General features: G+C 34.4%; 1 protein-coding gene across 3 annotated transcripts; it reads right to left on the bottom strand.

The window, feature by feature from the left end:
• Positions 1-302: 302 nt before the first annotated feature.
• CLEC2B (C-type lectin domain family 2 member B) lies at positions 303-21260 on the bottom strand. Of its 3 annotated transcripts, XM_074403304.1 has the most exons (7): positions 20763-21259; positions 13313-13385; positions 10085-10204; positions 6771-6848; positions 4584-4747; positions 1493-1596; positions 303-501 (listed from the first exon to the last, which is right to left on the bottom strand). In XM_074403304.1, exons 4-7 carry the CDS (start codon positions 6841-6843, stop codon positions 393-395), a joined length of 450 nt encoding a protein of 149 aa, XP_074259405.1. In that variant the 5' UTR covers positions 6844-6848; positions 10085-10204; positions 13313-13385; positions 20763-21259; the 3' UTR covers positions 303-392. The 3 variants fall into 3 exon arrangements, with proteins under 3 accessions (XP_074259405.1, XP_010343377.3, XP_010343378.3); XM_010345075.3 differs by lacking the exon at positions 10085-10204 and having other exon boundaries at positions 20763-21260; XM_010345076.3 differs by lacking the exons at positions 6771-6848; positions 10085-10204 and having other exon boundaries at positions 20763-21253.
• Between the last annotated feature and the right edge of the window lie 2127 nt (positions 21261-23387).

Genomic DNA, 23387 nt, shown 5'->3' with positions numbered 1-23387 from the left:
CTTGCTCTGTCAGAAGGTACTTCATCTTTCCGGTTATATCTTTGTGGACTCTCAGTTTTACATTTTGTTTAATAGGTTATAATCTCCTATTCTGGTACTCATATTGTTTCAGATTTGGATATGAAAGTCCTGTCAAAGTGCCATGTCTATCCTTGAGCTCCAAAATCATTTTCAGGCTTAAAGTTAAAAAAAAAAAAAAAAAAAAAAAACTCAGCAGAATACCTGTAACCATTTTTGCCAGTGTTTGAAGTGGGTTTTATGTGTAGCCTGATTCATAGGAATAAATTAACCAGACAGATACAAAACTTCAACTTTGTTTAATTAAAACAATTCTTGTTTGTTTCATCCTTAATAATCTTACTTTTTGTTTCCCTGTTATCTAAGACATTAACTTAGTGTATTTTTTGCCTGCAAATCCATTTTCTTTCTGTGTAGCATCTAGCTGTTGCTGCACCATCGTCACTGAGGTAGGCACATCCTTCACTCCCTTTCACGACAAACCTGCAACAAAGGAATTAGCCATTATGTAGTCATGTGATTTCTTCCTTGCCCACTGACAGCCTTAAACAAAGATTCTCCCTGTCTAAAGTGCTGAAAGGTATGCTATGGCACAGTTCTCTCTTGCTAGTAGTGTTGAGATACCTATACTAGTTTGGATCAAAAGAGTTTCTTTTCCAAGAATTTGTCTGTGTTAAACTGGCATTAGGTTAGTTACATGTAATCAGTGGAGCTACCAGTTCATATAAACCAATGGTTTTCAGTTAGGGGTGATTTTGCTTCCAAACCAAGAAACACTTGACAATATCTGGAGATTTTTTTTATTGTTACAAATGGAGGAAGAGGTTGAGTAGGGTGGATAGTTTCTGTCATCTGGTGGGTAGAATCCAGGGATGCTGCCTACATCCTACAATGCACAAAGAAAAGTACCCCTTTTCCACGACAGAGAAGTATTCAGCACAAAATGTCAGTAGTGTTTCTATTGAGAAACATAAACTAAGTGGCTAAGTGACTGAGAGTCACCATTTAGGGTGTGTACACATATTTTCCAAATTATAACGCTAAGATGTGAAGTCCAGGACAAATTGCGTAATAGTGAAATTGCAAATGAAACCAGATTAAAATGAACATCAAATTGAAACTGATCTGTAAAAGACATCGGAAAATCGGCAATAAAAAGTTTAAAGAAGAGGCATATAATTGGACAAGAAGTTTATAATTAGACAAAAGTTCAAATTGGGGTGGAGGTAGTTGTGTATATGAATCTCAGGTCTTTATTTTCAAAATAGCCAACTAGGAGATTTGTTCCCTTATATCTTAATTTCCAACCTTCATGGTTGATTCCTTAAGTAAATCTCAATATATACTTAATATCTCCTTCATCTTAGTAACATGTACAAATTTCTAAATTTATAGAGAAATTTAGCTAAAGCATAAGTCCTAGAGAAGGCTGCACTATCTAAATTTAAGTTATTCCAGAAAGAAAGAAACTCACGAATTCTCAAATTTAGCTCCATCTACCCATTGTCCTGTTCGATTTTTTGCCATCTTCAGCCCAATCCAGTGATCAGAACTGCATTTGTGTCGCCTAAGAAAATCCTTTAGAGACAAAATGAATTTCAAAATCATACGCGTCAATTTTTACTACAACCTATTGTGTACCTCCTGTTCTGTAGGTTGCGACGTGCAAGGCAACAACAGCTCAACTCCTGGCTTCACTAGAAAATAGCTATGGAATTTTTTTTTAAACTGCTTTGTTTTTTCTCTGACCTTAGGTTTTCTGATTTGTGAAAAAAATATGTGAGATACATTTTCTTTAGATATGATTCCAAATTGATAAATATTCAATTTGAATATCTATCCCTTCACAATTTCCAAACTGTAAGCTACTAGAAAGCCAAGGTTTGAAACTGAGTCCTTGCATAGCATTTCTAATTACCAGATATTTATTATACTCTTTGTCCACTTCCCAGTAAACAGTAGTAGCTTCATTTTAGTCTTATTTCTTACTTCAGTTTATCTCCACAAACTGCATATGTAAACACTCCACGCACATACACACACACACCCTCATATATCCAGTTTCTTTAGAATCTAATTATCAAATTTTATTTTTCTGCTAAACATTTAAATTTCCAAATACATCATTCAGAAATAAATACAATGTTTTTTCCTGACATTTCTCTTGCTGATGCATTGTTTAACTTACTAATAACCTCGACATTTTTCTTTAATCATAGAATTATATGAGAAAGTCCTTGAGGCTACTCTGCTGCTAAATGGCTTGGAAACTATAAGCTTCACATTGTATCACTCTACTTTTCAATTTAAGACAAATATAAAGGAGTTAGGCCAAATCACAATCCTGTAGTCAAATCCCATCTACCCCAACAGTGACGCCTGTAGCTTTTGGCATTTTAATACACTATCTTCACAGCATTGCATAAACCAATTTGAAAAAAATTAATCAGTTGGGCTAAGTTTGGATTTACAAATAAACAGATTAATAAAAACACTGTCGTACATTCAAAGGCCTTAATTTATAGTGAGGAAAATAATGTAAACATAATGTTAGAAAATATTCTACTAGATATGGAGAAGTTGTGAGTGTAATGAATACAATGTGAAATTGGAATTTACAGAAAATAAATATTAGTCTTTAAGGGAAACTTTGATACAGAATGTGCTCCAATAGAGGAGTAGAATATTCCATGTAAATGCAGATGCCCAAGGAAAAGAGGGTAATTCATAGCCTAGACTCAGGAAGGAACTTCGGGAAAGGCTTCAGGAGAGAGCTTGAGTGGTCTTGGTGACAGGGAACTGGGAGCTGTGTTTCCCAGGCCTGCTCTATGAAAAATGTTAACATTATTTGTTCAGTAAAAGCTTGCCCCATTTTAGCCCTTTGTTAGAACTGAAATAATTCTAAATAGGTGGAAATAGATATAAAAGTATTTTGTAAGACAAACTTTATCTCATATTATTTTGTAATTAAAATATACATTTAAACTCTTTTAAATAATCCATTATTCTTATGTAAATTTCTTCTCCACTCCACAGACAGCTTTACTTCATTCTGTTTGTCACTTAAATTTTGCCAATGTATATATTACATAGTAGTAACCTGTGATCTTCAAAATATATTAGGATATTTTATGATCAGTGTTTTTTCTTCATCCAAACAATACAAGCATTATTCCCTGATACATTTGAAGATTTCTTTTAACTTTAAAACAGATTATTTTTATGTACTTCGGGTCTTTACATTTCATGATCCTCACTATTTAGTCAGTCTTCACTGACAATATTCCTATAGTGAATATACTTATTCTAATATTGATTGTCTTTACATTTCTTCATGTTTCCTTTTATTAACATTCATTATTTTTCCATCTTGCTGCTTGCATAGCTTTTCTTTCCCCCAAGAGGAACTGTAAAGAACAGTCAGAGGATTTCTCAGAATGTTCATTTTCAAGTCTTGCAAAATTCAGCAGCAATACTATTAACTAAAGAAGCCCTATGACGTGAAGTGCGCACTTTAATTCTTGATTTACAGTATTTACTCCTAATCCATCTAGTTTTCAACATCTTATTACCTTTTGTTTCTTGCAAAATAGTTTTGTTTCCTTGCACTGACCTATAAACTGGCCCTGTCTGATTCACATGCCTTTAAATTTGAACCGATCTTCAGGCAGATCGCGTAAATAAACTTTGTTTACCACAAAGGCAACACACAACTGTCTTTTAACAAGGTGGACTCTTGTGCTATCCTGCTTTTCACTGAATTACTTCTCAGTAGCCAATTATTTGCACAAAATATTTTTAATCAAGCTAGATTACCTCTTATACTTTCTTTTCATTCTTAAAGAGACCAAACAAAGGTAAGTAAAAATATATGTTTACAATATAAGTGACTAGGGGAAAGAACAAATTTCACGAATGCAGAGGTGTGGTTTTAGAATCCCGTTTTAAAGTTCTTGGAGAACCTCTTTACTCATAAAGATTTTGTCATGTAAATCAAAATTTATTCAACAAGGATTCGTTAGACTTTTCATTTGTACCTGATTTTGTGCAGTTAATGATAAGTATAAAATTTCAGAGAAGACATGGTCATGCTCACCGAAAATTTATACTCTGGTGTAGGAGGAAACTTTGATTTTCCTCTTTATTGCATTACTGGTGGAGAGTGTTCCAATGGAAGCTGCATGGGACCTCAGAGACAGGCAGCAAAACAAAATGGGGAAGTCAGAGCAAAGTTTCTCTCAGGAAGTAGAATGGAGAAGCCTCTCCTTCCTCAAACAATTTTCCTTTTTTGGTGGAGTACTGGCTCTTAAAAGGTTTCCAAACATTGTGTTCTATGTACACTCTTTAAAATAAAGATAGTTACTAAGTCTACCACTTGATGTCAGTCTTATATTCTTCAAAGTACCACTAGGTTTTTTACCTTTATGTCACATGGCATATTAACACCTTCAATATTGTGCATAGGTAGGCATGAGGGAAAAGATTGCAAAATTTTAATGGTATTTGAATATTTCTAATGTTCCAACTCAAGATAATTCACAAAGAATGTATAGTACATTACTTACCATTTCTTCGTTGCTGTCAATTTTGGTTAGGACAGCATGTTGAGTGGAACAGTTGTATTTACTTGAATTCCAGTCTCCTTCTTCTTTAGAGAAATAATAGCATTTGTTTTGGAAACCAATCCAATCATATGGGCAAAATCTTTGAGAATCTGGAGTTGGTTTAACTGGAAATGAGACAAATATATATCTTAAGGACTATATAGAATAATATGTATTTTGAGATCACTGGACACAGGATTTTAATGTAAAAGATTATGGTCACTATGAAATTTGTATAACTATCACATGACAGGTTGAAAAAATTTTATGTCTTGTCCTGTTAGGTCAAATGACAGTAGTTTAGGATATATCACGGCATTTAAATTTCTTTCAACTTCAACTTCAGTGATATATAGGCTTCCCAGGAGCCACCAGAATGATTCTACTTGAGTAGGGTACCCTTTCCATTTCTGGGTAAATGAAACAAAATGAAATTCTAGCATTATCTAAGAGTAATCCAAATAATAATTTGTATTAATCAGTAATGAATCTAGATACATGATCTAATCTACAAAGAAGTAACAAAAATAATAAAACAAAATACAAAGTAAGTTGAATCGTTTGTTGTCAGCTAGGTATCACCATCGCTGTATAGCCTTGTGCTAGCCATTGAATGGAACTCACATGAGATTTGGAAGTAAAGAAGAAGATATAATTTCGGTAGACCATGAGCATAGGAACTTCACAGGTCTTTCCATGTGTTCCCCTGTTGCAGTCTTGTTAGCTTCTTAGGCTTTCTTCCAAATGCGTTAGTGCATTGCGTCAACATTATTAGTCATCATTTCTCTTTCAGCTACACAGCCCCAGGCTTCAGTTATGCATCAGTCCCAGATCTTCCCACATTCATGTTATCCCTAATTTCTATATTAAAGCCTTATTCTCATAATATGTGTTTGTTTTCTGGAACATACCCAGACTGAATCAGTTTTTGGTACCAAACATAATTCTAAGGAAACAGACCTTGAGGATGAGATACGGTGTTAGTTTTTCCGTATTCACTCTAAAGGCATTGATCCAGCTACCAGTTAGAAATAGGATGCTGATTTGGTTTAAAGCCTATTTTCTAAAAAAAAAAACAAAAAAACAAAAAAAAAAAACCGGGCGCAGTGGCTCAAGCCTGTAATCCCAGCACTTTGGGAGGCCAAGGCGGGTGGATCACGAGGTCAAGAGATTGAGACCATCCTGGTCAACATGGTGAAACCCCGTCTCTACTAAAAATACAAAAAAATAGCTGGGCATGGTGGCGCGTGCCTGTAATCCCAGCTACTCAGGAGGCTGAGGCAGGAGAATTGCCTGAACCCAGGAGGCGGAGGTTGCGGTGAGCCGAGATCGCGCCATTGCACTCCAGCCTGGGTAACAAGAGCGAAACTCCATCTCAAAAAAAGAAAGAAAGTTCTTTTCTTGAAGGATGTTGAATATTGGCCCCCACTCTCTTCTGGCTTGTAGGGTTTCTGCCAAGAGATCCACTGTTAGTCTGATGGGCTTCCCTTGTGTAACCCAACCTTTCTCTCTGGCTGCCATTAGCATTTTTTCCTTCATTTCAACCCTGGTGAATCTGACAATTATGTGCCTTGGGGTTGTTCTTCTTGAGGAATATCTTTGTGGTGTTCTCTGTATTTCCTGGGTTTGAATTTTGGCCTGACTTCCTAGCTTGGTGAAGTTCTCCTGGATAATATCCTGAAGAGTGTTTTCCAGCTTGGATTCATTCTCCCCATAACATTCAGGTACACTGATCCAATGTAGATTAGGTCTTTTCACATAATCCCATATTTCTTGGAGGCTTTGCTCATTTCTTTTCACTCTTTTCTCTAATCTTGCCTTTGTGTTTTATTTCATTTAGTTGGTGTTCAATCTCTGCTACCCTTTCTTCTGTTTGATCGATTCAGCTATTGAAACTTGTGCATGCTTTGCAAAGTTCTCATGCTGTGTTTTTCAGCTCCATCAAGTCATTTATATTCTTCTTTAAGCTGGTTTTTCTAGTTGGCATTTCATCATGTAATTAATAAAATATATTCATTGATACCAATTAAATGTTATCATGAATAATGGGAAAAGAATGAGATACTGAGAAGAGATCATAATTAAGACAGAAAGGAATAGGATCACACATAGAATATCCTGAAAAACAAAATAAAGAATGTAACTTACCTATTAGTACAGTAATAACATTAGATATTATTAAAATAGCACCAATTATGAAACACTTTTTATGTCTACTCATAAAACCTGAAAAATAAAAATAAAGACATTTAGGAGATTTCTGGCTCCAAAATGATGGCACAAAAGCAAGTTGGCTTTAATGAAAGCCAACGTTCAGAAAACAACAACAACGACAACAACAACAAAAACAAATTAGTGCTGGGATTGTCACCAGCAATATCCCAGAATTCAAATACGAGAAAGAGACAGTTCCTGGAGCCACAGAAAACTGAAAAGACAAACAAAAAACTCTGTACGGATAATAAAAGAACTAGACTTCCATATCCATGAGGCCCCTCCTCACAATCTTCCCAGTACCCAAGTGCATGGCAACATCATTTCTATACTGGAAAATGTGAGATTAAGATGGATAACCAGCTTTCCCACAAGCTGGACTTCTCTGGCAGGAAACTTGTCCCTGCCTTAACTCTTGAGAAACATCGGGCATGCCTGAAGAGAGATATACCTCTGAGGACAAGCAGAGACAAAGTGATGAGGAAGGACTACCATCCCCAGTACCAGAAACTCTGCTCTATTACTTGGCCAAAGAAGTTGTCAACTTAGAGGGGCTACTGAGCAGCAGCATGCTGAAAGAGAGGAAGAAAGAGGAAGAGGAAGAGGGAGAGAGAATGGAAGTGTTGCTTTATTGTCCAGGCTAGAATGCAGTCTAAAAATGGGTATTGAAAACCTCTTTTATACCAATAATTGTCCTTAATATTGGAGACAGGAAAAAGTGAGGGAAGAAAATAACAAAAAAGCAGCCAACCAATATTTCATTTAAACCTGTAAGTAGGTGTGATGTGTTGCTAATAAGAGTGTGTATTTTGTGTATTTAAAATGGAGAGTTCTATAAATGTTTATTAAGTTTACTTGTTCCAGATCTGAGTTCAAGTCCTGCATATCCTTGTTAATTTTCTGTCTTGATCTGTCTAATACTGATGTTGAAATGTCCCACTATTATTGTGTGGGAGTCTAAGTCTCTTTGTAAGTCTTATATATATGGGTGTTCCTGTATTGGGTGTGTATATATTTAGGATTGTTAGCTCTTCTTGTTGCATTGATCCTTTTACCGTTATGTAATGTCCTTCTTTGCCTCTTTTGATGTTTGTTGCTTTAAAGTCTATTTTATCAGAGGCAAGAATTGCAACTCCTGCTTTTTATTTATTTATTTATTTGTGCTCTCCATTTGGTTGGTAAATCTTTCTGCATCCCTTTGTTTTGAGTCTTTTGTATCCTTGCATGTGAGATGGGTCTGGATGCAGCATACCGATGGGGTTTGGCTCTGTCTTTTGATTGGGGGATTTAGTCGATTTAAATTTAGGATTAATAATAATATATGTGAGCTTAATACTGCCATTTGATGTTAGCTGGCTCTTTTGCCCATTAGTTGTTGTAAATTCTTGATTATGTTGATGCTCTTTACTTTTTGGTATATTTTTGGAAAGGCTGATACTGGTCGTTCCTTTCTATGTGTAGTGGTTCTTTTAAAAGCTCTTGTAAAGCAGGCCTGGTGGTGATGAAATCTCTCAGTGCTTGCTTGTTCACAAAAGATTTTATTTTTCCTTCACTTATGAAGCTTAGTTTGGCAGGATATGAAATTCTGGGTTGAAAGTTCTTTTCTTTAAGGATGTTGAATATTGGTCCCCACTCTCTTCTGGCTTGTAGGCTTTCTGCTTAGAGATCTGCTGTGAGTCTGATAGGCTTCCCTTTGTGGGTAACCTGACCTTTCTCTCTGGCTGCCCTTAGTATTTTCTCCTTCATTTCAACCCTGGTGAATCTGATGATTATGTGCCTTGAAGTTGGTCTTCTTGAGGAATATCTTTGTGGAATATCTTTCTCTGTATTACCTGGCGTTGAATATTGTCCTGCCTTGCTAGGCTGGGAAAGTTTCCTGAATAATATCCTGAAGAATATTTTTTCAGCTTGGATTCATTCTCTTTGTCACATTCAGGTACACCTGTCAAACGTAGATTAGGTCTTTTCACATAGTCCCACATTTCTTGGAGACTTTGCTCGTTCCTTTTTATCCTTTTTTCTCTAATCTCGTCTTCTTGTTTTATTTCATTAAATTGGTCTTCGACCTCTGATATCCTTTCTTCTGCTTGATCAATTTGGCTGTTAAAACTTGTGCATACTTTGTGAAGTTCTCGTGTTGTGTTTTTCAGCTCCATTAATTCACTTATATTCCTCTCTATATTGTCTATTCTCCTTAGCATTTCATCAAACCTTTTTTCAAATTTCTTAGTTTCTTTGCATTGGGTTAGAACAAGTTCTTTTAACTCACAGAAGTTTCTTATTATCCACCTTTTGAAGCCTACTTCTGTTAATGGAACACACTTGTTCTCCATCAGGCCTTGTCCCGTTGCTGATGAGGAACTCTGATCCCCTGTAGAGGGAGAGGCGTTCTGATTTTGGGTATTCTCAGCTTTTTTAGGCTGGTTTCTTTCCTTTGTTATAAATTTATCCGTCTGTCGTCTTTGTAATTACCAACTTTCTAAATAGGTTTCTGAGTGGATGACCAACTTGTTGATTCCCAGTGCTGGAATCTGAGCAACCCACTACACTGGCTAAAACAGCAGTGTTAAGATTGATGGTGCTTTTCTGACTCCGCACCAAGAACCGCAGTGCCCAGGCACCGGCAAAACCACCACACCAGCCACAAGAGTCACACTGGCGACCCGAGGGGCTCCTCCGCTGGGAATCTTCTGGTTTGTGAGCAACAAAAATTCATCTGAAAGTGTGGCATCCTCTCGTTCTCTGTGCTTTCACTGGGAGCTACAATCCTGAGCTGTTAGTGATCAGCCATCTTGGATCTCTCTCCCTGATGTTTTCTTAAGTGATGAAAAAAATAAAAACCTGCCATCTAAGAACACTGTATTTTACAAAGCTATCCTTTAAATATGAAGAAGAGATAGTCTTTCCCAGACAAGCAAAAACTGAGAGTATTCACCACCACCAGTCATATCTTATAAGAAATGCTAAAGAAAGCTTTTCAACCTGAAAGAAAAAAATATGCAAAAAGAAAACAGCTGAATATATATAGAATACACTGATAAAATTACATGTATGGACAAACCCAGAATACTCTAAAAACTATAATTGTGATGCACATCTACTGACATCTATAGTATGAAGACCGGAAGACAAATCTATCAAAGACAATAATAGCTGCAGAAACCTGTTAAGAGGTAAGCAATAAAAATATGCAAGTTGAGACAACTAAATTAAAAAATGTGTGAGGGTGGAGTAAAAGTATTTGTTACCTTGTTTCGATTCTTTTCTTTATGATATAAGTTGTTATTTCTTTAAAATAACTTGTTATATCTATAAGATGTTTTCATAAGCTTCATAGTAATCACAACACAAAACCTATGATAGAGTCACTGAAAATATAAAGCACCTAATTAATATATACTGCCAGAGAAAATTATATGACCACAAAGAATGATAAGAAAAGAAAACAGAGATAAATTTAAAAAAAACCATAAAACAAGCAACAAAATAGCCACAATAAATCCCTACTTAACAATAGTAACACTGAATTTAGATGAAGTCAACTCTCCCATTAAAAGGCATAAAATGCAGGCCGGGTACAGTGGCGTGTGGCTGTAATCCTAGAACTTTGGGAGGCCAAGGCAGACGGATCACATGAGGTCAAGAGCTCAAGATCAGCCTGGCCAACATAGCAAAACCCCGTTTCTACTGAAAAAACAAAACTTAGGTAGGTGTGATGGTGGATGCCTGTAATCCTTGATACACAGGAGGCTGAGAGAGGAGAATTGCTTGAATCAAAAAGGTGGAGGTTGCAGTGAGCCAAGATCATGTCACTGTACTCCAGCCTGGGCAACATAGCAAGACTGTCCCCCACCCCAAACAACAACAACAACAACAAAACCCCCAAAAAACAAAAATCAAACAAACAAAAGAAATGCAGGGATAGCTATACTTATATCAGATAAAATACACTACAAATCAAAGACTACTTTAAAAAGAGTCAAAGGTCACCATATAATGCTAAAGGGGTCATTTCATCAAAAGATATGACAGTTCTAAAAATCTATAGACCCAACACCAGAGCTCCCAAAAATATAAAGCAAACATTCACTGATCTAAAGGGAGAGGTAGACTGCAATGTAATAATATTAGGAGATTTTAACACTCCACTCTCAGTAACTGACAGATCATCTAAACAGGAAATCACCAAGGAAATATTGGAGTTACACTGCACGCTTGACCAAATATATCCAACTGACACGTACAGAAGCACTGCTGCAGAATACTCATTCTTTTTATCAGTACATGGGACAATCTGCAGAATAGACCACACATTTTAGGCCAAAAACAGATCTCAATATATTTAAAAAAAAAGTAGAAATCATATCAAGTATGTTTTCCTACCACGATGGGATGAAACTAGAAGTCAATAACTGGAGAAACCTCAGAAACTACACAAATATATGAAAATTAAATAACGTGCTCCTTAAAAACCAAAGAGTCAATGATGAAATTAAGAAGAAAATTTTAAAAATTTATTGAAACAAGTGAAAATGGAAGCACAATAAACCAAAATCTGTTGTATGTAGAAAAGCAGTACATGGAAGGAAGTTTACAGTAATAAATGCTTTTTTTAAAAAAGGTAGAAAGACTTCAAATAAATAACCTAATGATGACCTCAAAGGATTTAGAAGAGCAAGAACATAACAAAACCCAAATTAGTAGAAGAAAAGAAGTAATAGAAATCAGAGCAGAAATAAACAAAATGAGAATAAAAGAACAGCATAGAAGATCAAGAAAATAAAAACAAAAAACCACTTTTTGAAAAAGATACACAAATCAGCAAACTTTCTACTAGATGAAGAAAAAATAGAAAAACACTGAAATAAATAAAATCACAAACAAAACAATCAAACAAAAGAAAATGGAGACAAAACAGCTTATATCACATAGGGTCAGGCAAGGTGGCTCATGCCTGTAATCCCAGCACTTTGGGAGGCTGAGGTAGAAGGATTGCTTGAGCCTTGGAGTTCAAGACTAGCCTGGGCAACATAGCAAGATCCTATCTCTATTAAGATACCACCAACACGAACAACAACAGCTGATACCACAAAAATACAAAGAATCATCAGAGATTATTACAAAAAACTATATGTTAAAAATTGGAAACGCTAGAAAAAATGAATAAATTGCTGCACAAATACAATCTACCAAGATAGAACCATGAGGAAACAGAAAACCTCAATGAACCAATAATGAGTAATGAAGTTGAAGATGTAATCTTCCTATCTTTAGTATAGCAAAGATCAAGAAAGGGAAGAAACAGAATATATATATATATATATATATATATATATATATATATATATACATGACTGTCATCCTTTTTGGGATTGTCCATGCCTCAGTCCAGAACTTCTGGCATTGACATGGCATGGAGCAACTGGCATACTCATACACTTCTGCTGAGATTATCTACAATTTATGGTAAAATATAGTTAAGTTAATCTATGAATATTCTGTGCTTAATAAATCTTCTTATATCTCAAGTTATATTCAGTATTCATTAAAAAGACAAATATAAAATATGAAGTTGTTCAAAACCATCTAATTTGCAATAGTCAAAATGTGGCACAATCCAAATGTTCATCCAAGTGAAAAGATTAATATATGGTGGTATACACCTAGCAGTGAATGTACTATAGTAAACAACTGCTAATACAGCCTGAGGCTAAATCAGCTCACTTTGTGTTTTTGTACAACCACCAGCTAAAAATATAATTTATATTTTAAAAATAAACAAAATAATTAATAGAGGAACAATATTTTGTGACACGTACAATTTTATAATATTTACATTTCCATGTTCAATTTTATTGACACACAGCCATGGTCAATGTCTATGCATTTTCTATGGCTGTGTTTCTGTGCAGAATTCAGCAGCTGCAGCAGAGGCTGTATGTCTAACAAAGCTTAAATATTTACTATCTGGCCATTTTTATTAAAAAAATTCAATGTTTTCTATAAGAATGAACTTCTGCTATATATTATGACATTGAAAAATCACACCAACATAATGTTGAATAAAAGGAAAAAGATACAAAGATGCATGCAAATTGTGTGCTTGTATTTATGATTCATGCAAATTGCATACTGTATTTTATAGGTATTTAACTTTGATCATATTTATATAAAGTTTTTTAATAGCCACAACTAACCTATAGCCATAGAAGTCAACATACTCATTAACATGGACAAGAAAGTGTTGAACAAAAGTGAGATTATCATGGTAAATAATTTTACCATAATAATTTTTGTATCTCCTGATGCCTTACGTAGGTCATGTAATTAACAAAATTGATTAATTGTTACCAATTAAATGTTATTATGAATAATGAAAAGAGAATGAGATACTGAGAAAAGATCATGATTGAGACAAAAAGGAATAGAATCATATATAGATAGCTCTGAAAAATACAATAAAGGATATAACTTACCGATCATTACAACAATATAATTAGATATCATTAGCACTGATTATAAAATACTTTTTATGTCTGCTCAGAACACCTGAAAAATAAACATAAAAACATTTAGGAGACTTCTTGTTCCAAAATAATGGTATAAAAGCAAATTGGCTTTAATGCCCCCCACAGAAAGCAACAACAACAAATTCAGTGCTGTGATTATCACCAGCAATATCCCAGAACTCAAATATGAGGAGACAGTCCTTAGAGGCACAGAAAAGTGAAAAAAGCAAAAACTCCCTACAGATAATAAGGGAACTAGACTGACATATCTATGATGCCTCTCACTGTAATCTTCCTGGTACCCAAGTGCATGGAAACATTGTTTCTATACTGGAAAACATGAGATCAAGATGGATAACCAGCTTCCCCACCAGCTTGAGTTTCCTGGCAGGAAACTTGCCCACCTGCCTTAACACTTGGGAAAATCAGGGGTGCCCTGAAGGGAGACATATCTCTGCAGAGACAAAGTAGGGGGGCAAGGCTACCATCCCCAGTACCAGAAACTCTGCTGTTACTTGGCCAAAGAAGATGTCAATTTAGAGGAGCTGCCAAGCAACATTATGCTATAGGAAGTTTGTTCCACAAGTCCTGTGGGCTGGAATCCTAGTCAGTCTTCCAACACCACTGGCATACCCCTTTGGAACCTCTCCCATTTGGTATGGGTGGCACTCTGATTGTTTACTAGGATCAAGGCAAACATGGGTTAAGGTACCATGTAGTCATAAAAAGGAGGCAGAAACATAGCCCCCCCCCCCAATCAACAGGTAAATTACAAGGAACACTTAAATAAATATATTCAATTATAAACCAAAACAAGCCATATAAAATCCTTCAACATAAAAATATGGATGCATACCCATAAGAAACAACAGCAAACAGGGAACTGTGATATTCTCAAATGAAGAAAGTTGGAACCAGAGACAGACGTTAATGAGATGGCAATATTTGAGCACTTGTACCAAGCATTCAAAATAGTAGTTTTAAGAAAACTCAGTGGTCTCTAAAATAACACACAAAAATTCAGAAATTTATCAGAGAAATTTAACAAAGGAATTGAAATACTTTTTGAATATCAAAAGGAAATATTGGAACTGAAAAATACATTTGCTTAACTGAAAATTTTATTAGGGTCTCTCAACAGGAGAATGGATCAAAGCAGAAGAAATAATGAGCATGAAGACGGGCTTTGGAAAATATATAAGAAAAGGAGAAAGAAAAGAATAAAGATGAATGAAGAATGCCTACCTATTATAAAAAAATTACTGGAAAAGACCACGGCTAAGAGTTATTGATGTTCAAGAGAGAGTGCACCCAGAGCAAGGGGTAGAAAACCTATTCAAAGAAATATAATAGAAAGCATTCCAAATCTTGAGAAGGAGATATTCAGGTAGATAAAGGTCAGAGAACACCAAACAGATTTCAACCCAAACAAGACTACCCCTAGGCATATAATAAATAATCCGACTCTCAAATGTCAAGCACAAAGAGAGGATCCTAAAATCAGCAAGAGAAGCGAATAACATCTAAAGGAGCTCCAATTTATCTGACGACAGACTTCTCAGTGGAAAGCATACAGGCCAGGAGGAACAGAGATGATGTTTTCCTAAGTGCTGAAAAAAATAAAAACCTGCCATCTAAGAACACTGTATCCTACAAAGCCATCCTTCAAATATGAAGAAGAGATGGTCTTTCCCAGACAAGCAAAAACTGAGAGTATTCACCACCACCAGTCATATCTTATAAGAAATGCTAAAGAAAGTTTTTCAACCTAGAAGAAAAAAACATGCAAAAAGAAAACAGCTGAATGTATATAGAATACGCTGATAAAATTACATGTATAGACAAACCCAGAATACTCTAATACTATAATTGTGATGCACAATCTACTCACATCTCTAGTATGAAGATCAGAAGACAAATCTATCAAAGACGATAATAGCTGCAGAAACTTGTTAAGAGGTAAGCAATAAAAATATGCAAGTTGAGACAACTATATTAAAAAATATGAGGGTGGAGTAAAAGTATTTGTTAGTTTTGTTTCTATTTTTTTCTTTATTATATAAGTTGTTATCTCTTTAAAATAACTTGTTATATCTATAAGATGTTTTTATAAGCCTCATAGTAATCAGAACACAAAACCTATGATACAGTCACTAAAAATAAAAAGCACCTAATTAATATATACTACCAGAGAAAATTATGTGACCACAAAGAATGACCATAAGAAAAGAAAGCAGAGATAAATTTAAAAACAACCATAAAACAAGCAACGAAATAGCCATAATAAATCCTTAGTTAACAATAATAGCACTGAATTTAAATGAAGTCAACTCTCCAATTAAAAGGCATAAAATGCAGGCCAGGTAAGGTGGCTTATGCCTGTAATTCCAGAACTTTGAGAGGCCGAGGGAGGCGGATCACTTGAGATCAGAAGCTCAAGACCAGCCTGGCCAACATAGCAAACCCTGTTTCTACTAAAAATACAAAACTTAGCTATGTGTGGTGGTAGAGGTCTGCGATCCTGGCTACACAGAAGGCTGAGGCAGGAGAATTGCTTGAATCCAAAAGGTGGAGGCTGAAGTGAACCAAGATCATGCCACTTTACCGTAGCCTGGGCAACAAAGCAAGACTGTCTCACAAAATAAATAAATAAAATAAAAATTATAAAAGGAATAAAGGGGCTGAACTGGTAAAGAAAAAAACCCTGACTGTATGCAGCCTACTAGAAATCCACTTCACCTATAAGGGCACACAGAGAATGAAAGTGAAGGGATGAACAAAGATATTTCATGCAACTAGAAACCATGAAAGCAGGAGTAGTTATATGAGATAAAATAGACTACAAATCGAAGACTACTTTAACAAGAGACAAAGGTCACTATATAATGCTAGAGGAGTCAATTCAGCAAGAGGATATGATAGTTTAAAAAATCTATGAACCCAACTTCAGAGCTCTCAAGTATATAAAGCAAACATTCATTGATCTAAAGGGAGAGGTAGACTGCAATGTAATAATATTAGGAGACTTTAACTGTCAGTAATGGACAGATCATCTAAACATGAAATCACAAGGAAATATTGGAGTTACACTGCACGCTTGACCAAATATATGACACGTACAGAAGCGCTGCTGCAGAATACTCATTCTTTTTATCAGTACATGGGACGATCTGCAGAATAGACCACATTTTAGGCCAAATAAAAGTCTCAATAAATTCAAAAGGGTAGAAATCACATCAAATATCTTTTCTTACCACAATGGGATAAAACTAGAAGTCAGTAACTTCAGAAACCTCAGAAACCACACAAATACATGAGAATTAAATAACGTGCTCCTTAACAACCAAAGAGTCAATGACAAAATTAGGAAGAAAAATTTAAAAATTTATTGAAATGAGTGAAAATGGAAGCACAATAAACCCAAATCTGTGGTATGCAGAAAAGCAGTACACAGATGGAAGTTTATAGTAATAAATGCTTTTTTAAAAAAAGGTAGAAAGACTTCAAATAAATAACCTAATGATGACCTCTGAGAATTTAGAAGAGCAAGAACATACCAAAACCTAAATTAGTAGAAGAAAAGAAGTAATAGAAATCAGAGCAGAAATAAACGAAATGAGACTAAAAGTACAACATAGAAGATAAAGAAACAAAAACAAAAGATGTGGCTTTTGTTGTAAGTGCAGCACAAAATCGCAGAGCTAGACCCAAAGAGGTGATTTATATTGGAACATGGTCTTCTCAGACATAATTAGCAGAAACGGATGAACAAAGACCATTGTAACACTTTGGTGTCTTACGAAAAGATAAACAAAATATAAAAAAGATAAAATCAACAAACCTTTAGCTAGACAGAGAAAAAATATAAAAAACTCAAATAAAAAAATCAGAAACAAAAACAAACAAACAAAAACATGGAGACAAAGCAGCTGATATTATATAGGGCCAGGCATGGTGGCTCATGCCTGTAATCCCAGCACTTTGGAAGGCTGAAGTAGGAGGATTGTTTGAGCTCAGGAGTTCAAGACTAGCCTGGGCAACATAGCAAGACCCTATCTCTTTTAAAAACAAACCACAACCACCACCACCAACAACAACTGTTACCACACAAACACAAAAAATCATTAGAGATTATTATAAAAAACTATATGCTAAACATCGGAAATTCTAGAAAATACGAATAAATTGCTACACAAACACAATCTACCAAGATTGAATGATGAGAAAACGGAAACCTCAAGGAAACAATAATGAGTAATGAGGTTGAAGATGTAATCACCCTATCTTAGTACAGCAATGATCAAGAAAGCGAAGAAACAGAGTAAGTTTATATGATGGTCATCCTTTTTTGGGATTGTACATGACTCAGTTGAGAACTTCAGTCCAAGCTCTTTCTGATGATGTTTTTTATCATCTTTCATATATAACCTTGTTAATTTCAGGAATTATTTATTAATTTTCTTTAAACCTTAGGTATCAAAAAGACAGGAACTCGTTCCCCCTTTTCCATGCCACAAATCAAGTAAATATGTCAATAAGTCTTTCAATTTTTCTGCCCATAAATTGGCATAATGTAAAGAGGGGTATTAATGTTAGAGATATCATGATTTTAAAATCTTGATCAAACATTTGTGACATATAATTGAATTTTCATACCCCCTTTGATCCTATGTCTCTTCATCCACTTCTATTTTTTCCAAATTAAAGAGCATATATGTGTTGTGTTTTTACAAAGTCTAGTTAAAACGGGAAGTCTAGTTAAATAAAAGGTAACTTTTGCTATTTTTTTCTTTTGTTATAGTTGTCCTGTTTTTAAATATTTAATCATGGTGTGTATGTTAAGAGTGTAAAGATTACTGATATTTGCAGCAAGCAGAAGTATTTCTTTTTAGTCGGTTTCATGTCCCTTATTTGTAGAAGGTAGTCAGGCCATTTTGATATTTTTTCTTCCAGAATGACTTTTGAAAAGAAAACCCCAAGCTGCTTACTAAACCAATGGCCTTTTCAACTTAAAAAATCTAGCTTATTGAAGTAATGTTTCTGAGAATTGTGGAGGGATTTTAACAAGAGGAAATAACTCTGAGCTAACAGGAAGAAAGACGGGCAATGCACATCCTGATCGTGTGAGAAATCACAATTTGCAAATACAAATACAGTGGAAAGGAAAAATAGGAGCCCTTTCCACTGCAAAGTTGGCTAGATATCAGCATATAAGGACTTGATGCTATCAACAAAGATGCTAGATCTTAAGTAGAGATGACCCCCAGCTTCAAAAAAGATATACTTTTAATGTGGCAAAGAGACGGTGTGGCTTTTGTTGTAAGTGCAGCACAAAATAGCAGAGCTAGACCCAAAGAGGTCATTGATATTGGAACATGGTCTTCTCAGAGATAATCAGTAAAAACTGATGACCGAAGACCATTGTAACACTTTGGTGTCTTATAAAACCTGGGAAACTTCATATAAACTTGAAAGAAACCTCTAACTCTCAATACCACCAAATAAGAGAAAGTAACCTGTCCTGTCCACTCAGTGAGATGGAGACTTGAAGTGACATGAATTTTATTTAAATAACTAATGAATTGAACATTATTGCACTTCTGAATATGTAGGTACAAATTTAAACCTGCTATGTGTTCATTCTCTATTTAATTTATTCCTGAGCTCTGAAATCGAGTTTTTAATCTCAGTATAAATTGTTTTCACTGCCGTTATTTTTATTATTTCCCAGAATGTTTTCATTGTCACTGAATTCTCAATACTTATGTAGGAGGCTGCAATTATTTACATGAGTTATGAAAAAAATTAGTGGCATTGGTAGAATGTGGTGAGCATAGCTGCCTTTCAAAACTACTAAAAAATTGTGATCTCCCACTCTGAAGCTGATATTGAAACATGAATTTCAAAGTTGCTGAGCCTTCTTAATGTTTGATGAAGCTATATATAAAAGGACACTTCCCCAGAGAGTTCAAGAACAATTGATTTAATTAACAGTGTAGCTAAAATAGTTCTATATGCAATTTGATAATCTAAACAGCCAAGGACTGCAATTGTTTTTCCCATAGAGAAGTTTCAGTGACTCAACCATTTTCTGTTTGATTCTGATCTCTAAGGAAATATAAGAAAGATACAGAGTGACCAATGCATTTAAAATCAAACAAAATATTATTTTTCTTAGCTAATAGCTATAGAAAAATTCATAAATGATTTTTATGATAAGCAGAGCAAATAAAATATCTGTTAAAATGTATATAAAAACTAACTGTATTATGCTGCCCTAAATTACTACTATTAAAATGATGTTCATAATTTCAGATTATATACACATATATAATATATACAATATTATACTGAATATATTATATTCAGTAACTTAAAATATATTCATATATAAGATATATTACATAATATATTTATATACAATGTATAAATTTATACAATTGATTAAAAGTAGAAAATTACACCAGTATTATTAGTGGCTGGAAGGCATTCTTAAAGCTTTTGGTTAGGATGATATTTTGTGCTACCATGAAATATTGATCTTATACCCCCAAACCTCTTTTATTTAACTTTAGACAGAATTATAAAACTGGCTAAAATAAGGGAGGAAGGATAAAGTATGTGTTCTAACGTACCACAGCAATAATTTTTTTGACTGTAGCCTACACTGGTAGGTTGACATTCAGCCAAATGGGAAATGCTTAAAGCTCATCATAGTCCCTAAATCATAGATAGTGTATTGAATGCACTTATTTTCAGCCGTTCCTCCTCCATATATTTCGACATAAATAAACCCTGTTGAAATCCCAAAGATTTAGTTAGGATCTTACATAATCTGAACTTGCTATTTAATAAAACCAGTGCTACTAGCTTGTTTTGTAAGTGTATTTTGTAGAACATTTTTTTCCGTATCTTTCCTAGGGTTGGTAAAGACATCTCCGTGGATATCGGAGTACTAGCAATTACTTAGTAAGAGTAGGAAAGGGATATATTTTTTCTATTAAGTACTCCTAAAGCCTGGTCTGTCTTTATACCATCCAATAAAGCAATCTTTAAAAATACTAGAAATATTGGCTAAATATTTCATATTATGTATACATTTTGAAAATTATGAGTATCAGGATCATATTTAACAAATTTGCAAGTATTTTATAAAATATTTGGTGAAAGTGAAACTAAATCTTGAGCAGTTTTAAGTCACGGTTAACCCTTCTCCATTATAATGCAGACAATGTAAAGTAAGTGAATTTATTAAGACAAAACAGTCATATACAAATCTCAATCCTGTTATAAGAAGGAATTTTCTAGTTTCCCATAATAAAGCACAGAATTTAATTCTTTTCTTCAAAAGCTTTAACATTATGCATCACAATTTTGATAAATAACACTCATTCTGAACAACCAGAAATGTTCTTACCTTTCTTCTTTTAATCCGTTTCTTGATTTGCTGCTAGCAGCTTTGTGTCATATCTTCCAGAACCTTTCTTAAAAGCTATAACTTTGTTTAATATAAAAATGTTACTCTTGCTTTTACAGCACAGATGCAAAACTAGAGTTATACCACTTTTAAAGTCACTGAAAGTTTAAGCAGCATTTCCCAAACTAGAAGTAACCATGTGACAATCTATTAGTCATACCCTTGTTAATCACAGCTGTCTTCTTGACCAAAAAGACTTGTCAAAGAGGAAGGAAGTTGGTGAAATAAAAATTCAAAGTTGAAGAACAAACACATACTTTCTTTTTCATCTGAACAACAGAACACAAAGTTACTCAAGTGGCTGTTTTCTGATTCATCCACTAGTGGTTCAAAACTGGTATCCACTCAAAGCTGCAGGAGAGGCTGATACTGATTAATCCAACAGCATTCTTTAGGACACTATTGCTTTATTGTCTTGTGTTAAGAAAGATCACCTTAAAAGTGATAGAATCAAAGAAAAAGCAATACTTTAAACTTTGGCTACTGAAAGAAAACCAAAAACTGTTCTCTCTCTCAAAGACAAATATTTGCACAGTCACACATGTAGGTGTGGAAACACACACACACACACGCACACACAGGGAGAAAAACAAAATAGAAGTAACGAAGTGCCCAGAATGTTATCATCAACATGCAACATGTGGCTATTACGCTTTTGCTAAGTTACGAGGCCACATTTTTTTTTTTTTTCAGATCTGCTCGAATCAGTTTTCCAGTGATTTTGTGTTCCTGCTCAACAAATAGGGAGGAGATGAGGAGAAGCAGCCAGCATCCCATGAGCAGCTTTGGAATTAACACTGCATTTGTTCTGAGAGAGAAACTTGAAGAGGAAAAAGGAAATGAGAATAGAGAAGAAACTGTAGTATGAAGGAATTAAAAGAAAGAAAATGTGAAGAGAATAAGAAACAAAGGTCTAATCACTTCTGGGTGTCCTTACACATACCTCTGGTCACTTCCGTCAGCTCTCAGAAAGAAATTATGCAAAGTAAACTGCAGAAGGAAAGGACAGATAACAAAATTGCTCTTTTCATTTTTGGACAGAAAAAAGACAGAAAATTTTTGAGGAAATGGAATATATTCTACCTTTGTTGTTAACAAAAGATTGTTTCCAAAGAACTATTAGAAATGCATGTACAGAAAAATATAGAGGTTACACAGTTATAGTTAAGTGAAATTTAGTTTTGTTCCAAAAAGGAAAACAGTCAAGATGTAACAGTCAAGATATAAAACATTTTCAACACGGCAAAATGTTCTCTGCTCTTGCCTTGCAGTTCATTTTCACCCCTGAAACCAGGCAGCAGCCAAGTAGGAAGCTTTGCTGGTTTTAGACATTTCTGTAAATAGAATGATACAACTGGCAATTCTGGTAAGTCTGATGTTTTTCACTGAGCACAATGTTTTTGAGTTTTATCCGTGTTGCTGCTCAGATTAGCAGTTAATTAGTTTTTATTACTGAGTAGTATTTCATTGTATAGACATATAATAACTTTTATCCGTTTTATAATAAAATGTATCCATTACTACACTGAGCTTTTTCCATTTCATGGATATCATAAGAAAGGGCAAAATAAACGTTTATGTGAAAGTCTTTCTGTTGACACATTTTTAAAATCATTTGAAGAAATATTTAGAGGTGAAACTGCTAAGTTAGATAGAACATATATGTTTTATTTTATAAACATACATTTTCCCAAAAAGTTGTGCTATTCCCAACATTAATATTGAATGGTTCTATTTGCCCCACAACAATAGCAACATTAGATATGCCCAATCTTTTTAAATTTAACCATTTAAATTTATCCATAGGTGTGTAGTAGAATCTAAATGTGATTTTAACTTGTACATCTCTGATGTTATATTGAGCGTTTACTCATGTGCTTACTGGCAACTCATACATCTTTTTTCAATAACCTACTTAAATATTTTGCCTATTTTATGGATTTATTTGTTTTCTTATGGTTATTTGTACATATATGCAAATATATATAGAGAGAAACATAGATACACATAAAATGTGTATATAAAAAAGTAAAAAGGGTTGTAAAATAATATAGAAAAATTCCATTTTTAGATAAATGTATTAAAAATACTTTCCATCATTTGTAAGTGCCTTCTCAAAAAGTTTTTCTCAAAAATTTAAAAAATCTAGAATCTTTTAAATGTTGTACTCTCTAATCCTGACAAAATTACATATTCTCCCTCGTTGAGGTCATGACTTTCTCCTTACTTAAAGAAGATATTGCGTCCTTCACACTCTTCTTACAACTCTCCCTTCCTTTCCTTTCTTTGTTATTGGTCATAAGGCCAATAATAAGGTTGTGTGTTAAGCTTATAAGGAAGATAAAAGGCTATACTAAGAATGAATTTGGACCTAATTAATATATAATAACAACAACTTGGAGTGTATACAATGGGACTGGATTCTGAGAGTGGCTAGATCATAAGGGAAACATAAAGCTGGATAAGGGAGATTTTATCAACATGGGGAATTCAGTTGCAATATAGAATTTCATAACTTGGATACATGCTGTGGACAGTGCTGATACACTGCTGAAATAACTCCAA

The sequence above is a fragment of the Saimiri boliviensis genome, chromosome 7 (assembly GCF_048565385.1).
Source record: "Saimiri boliviensis isolate mSaiBol1 chromosome 7, mSaiBol1.pri, whole genome shotgun sequence".
Lineage (NCBI taxonomy): Eukaryota > Metazoa > Chordata > Mammalia > Primates > Cebidae > Saimiri > Saimiri boliviensis.
The sequence above is the reverse complement of the archived record's forward strand: the minus strand, read 5'-3'. Positions and strand labels throughout refer to the sequence as shown.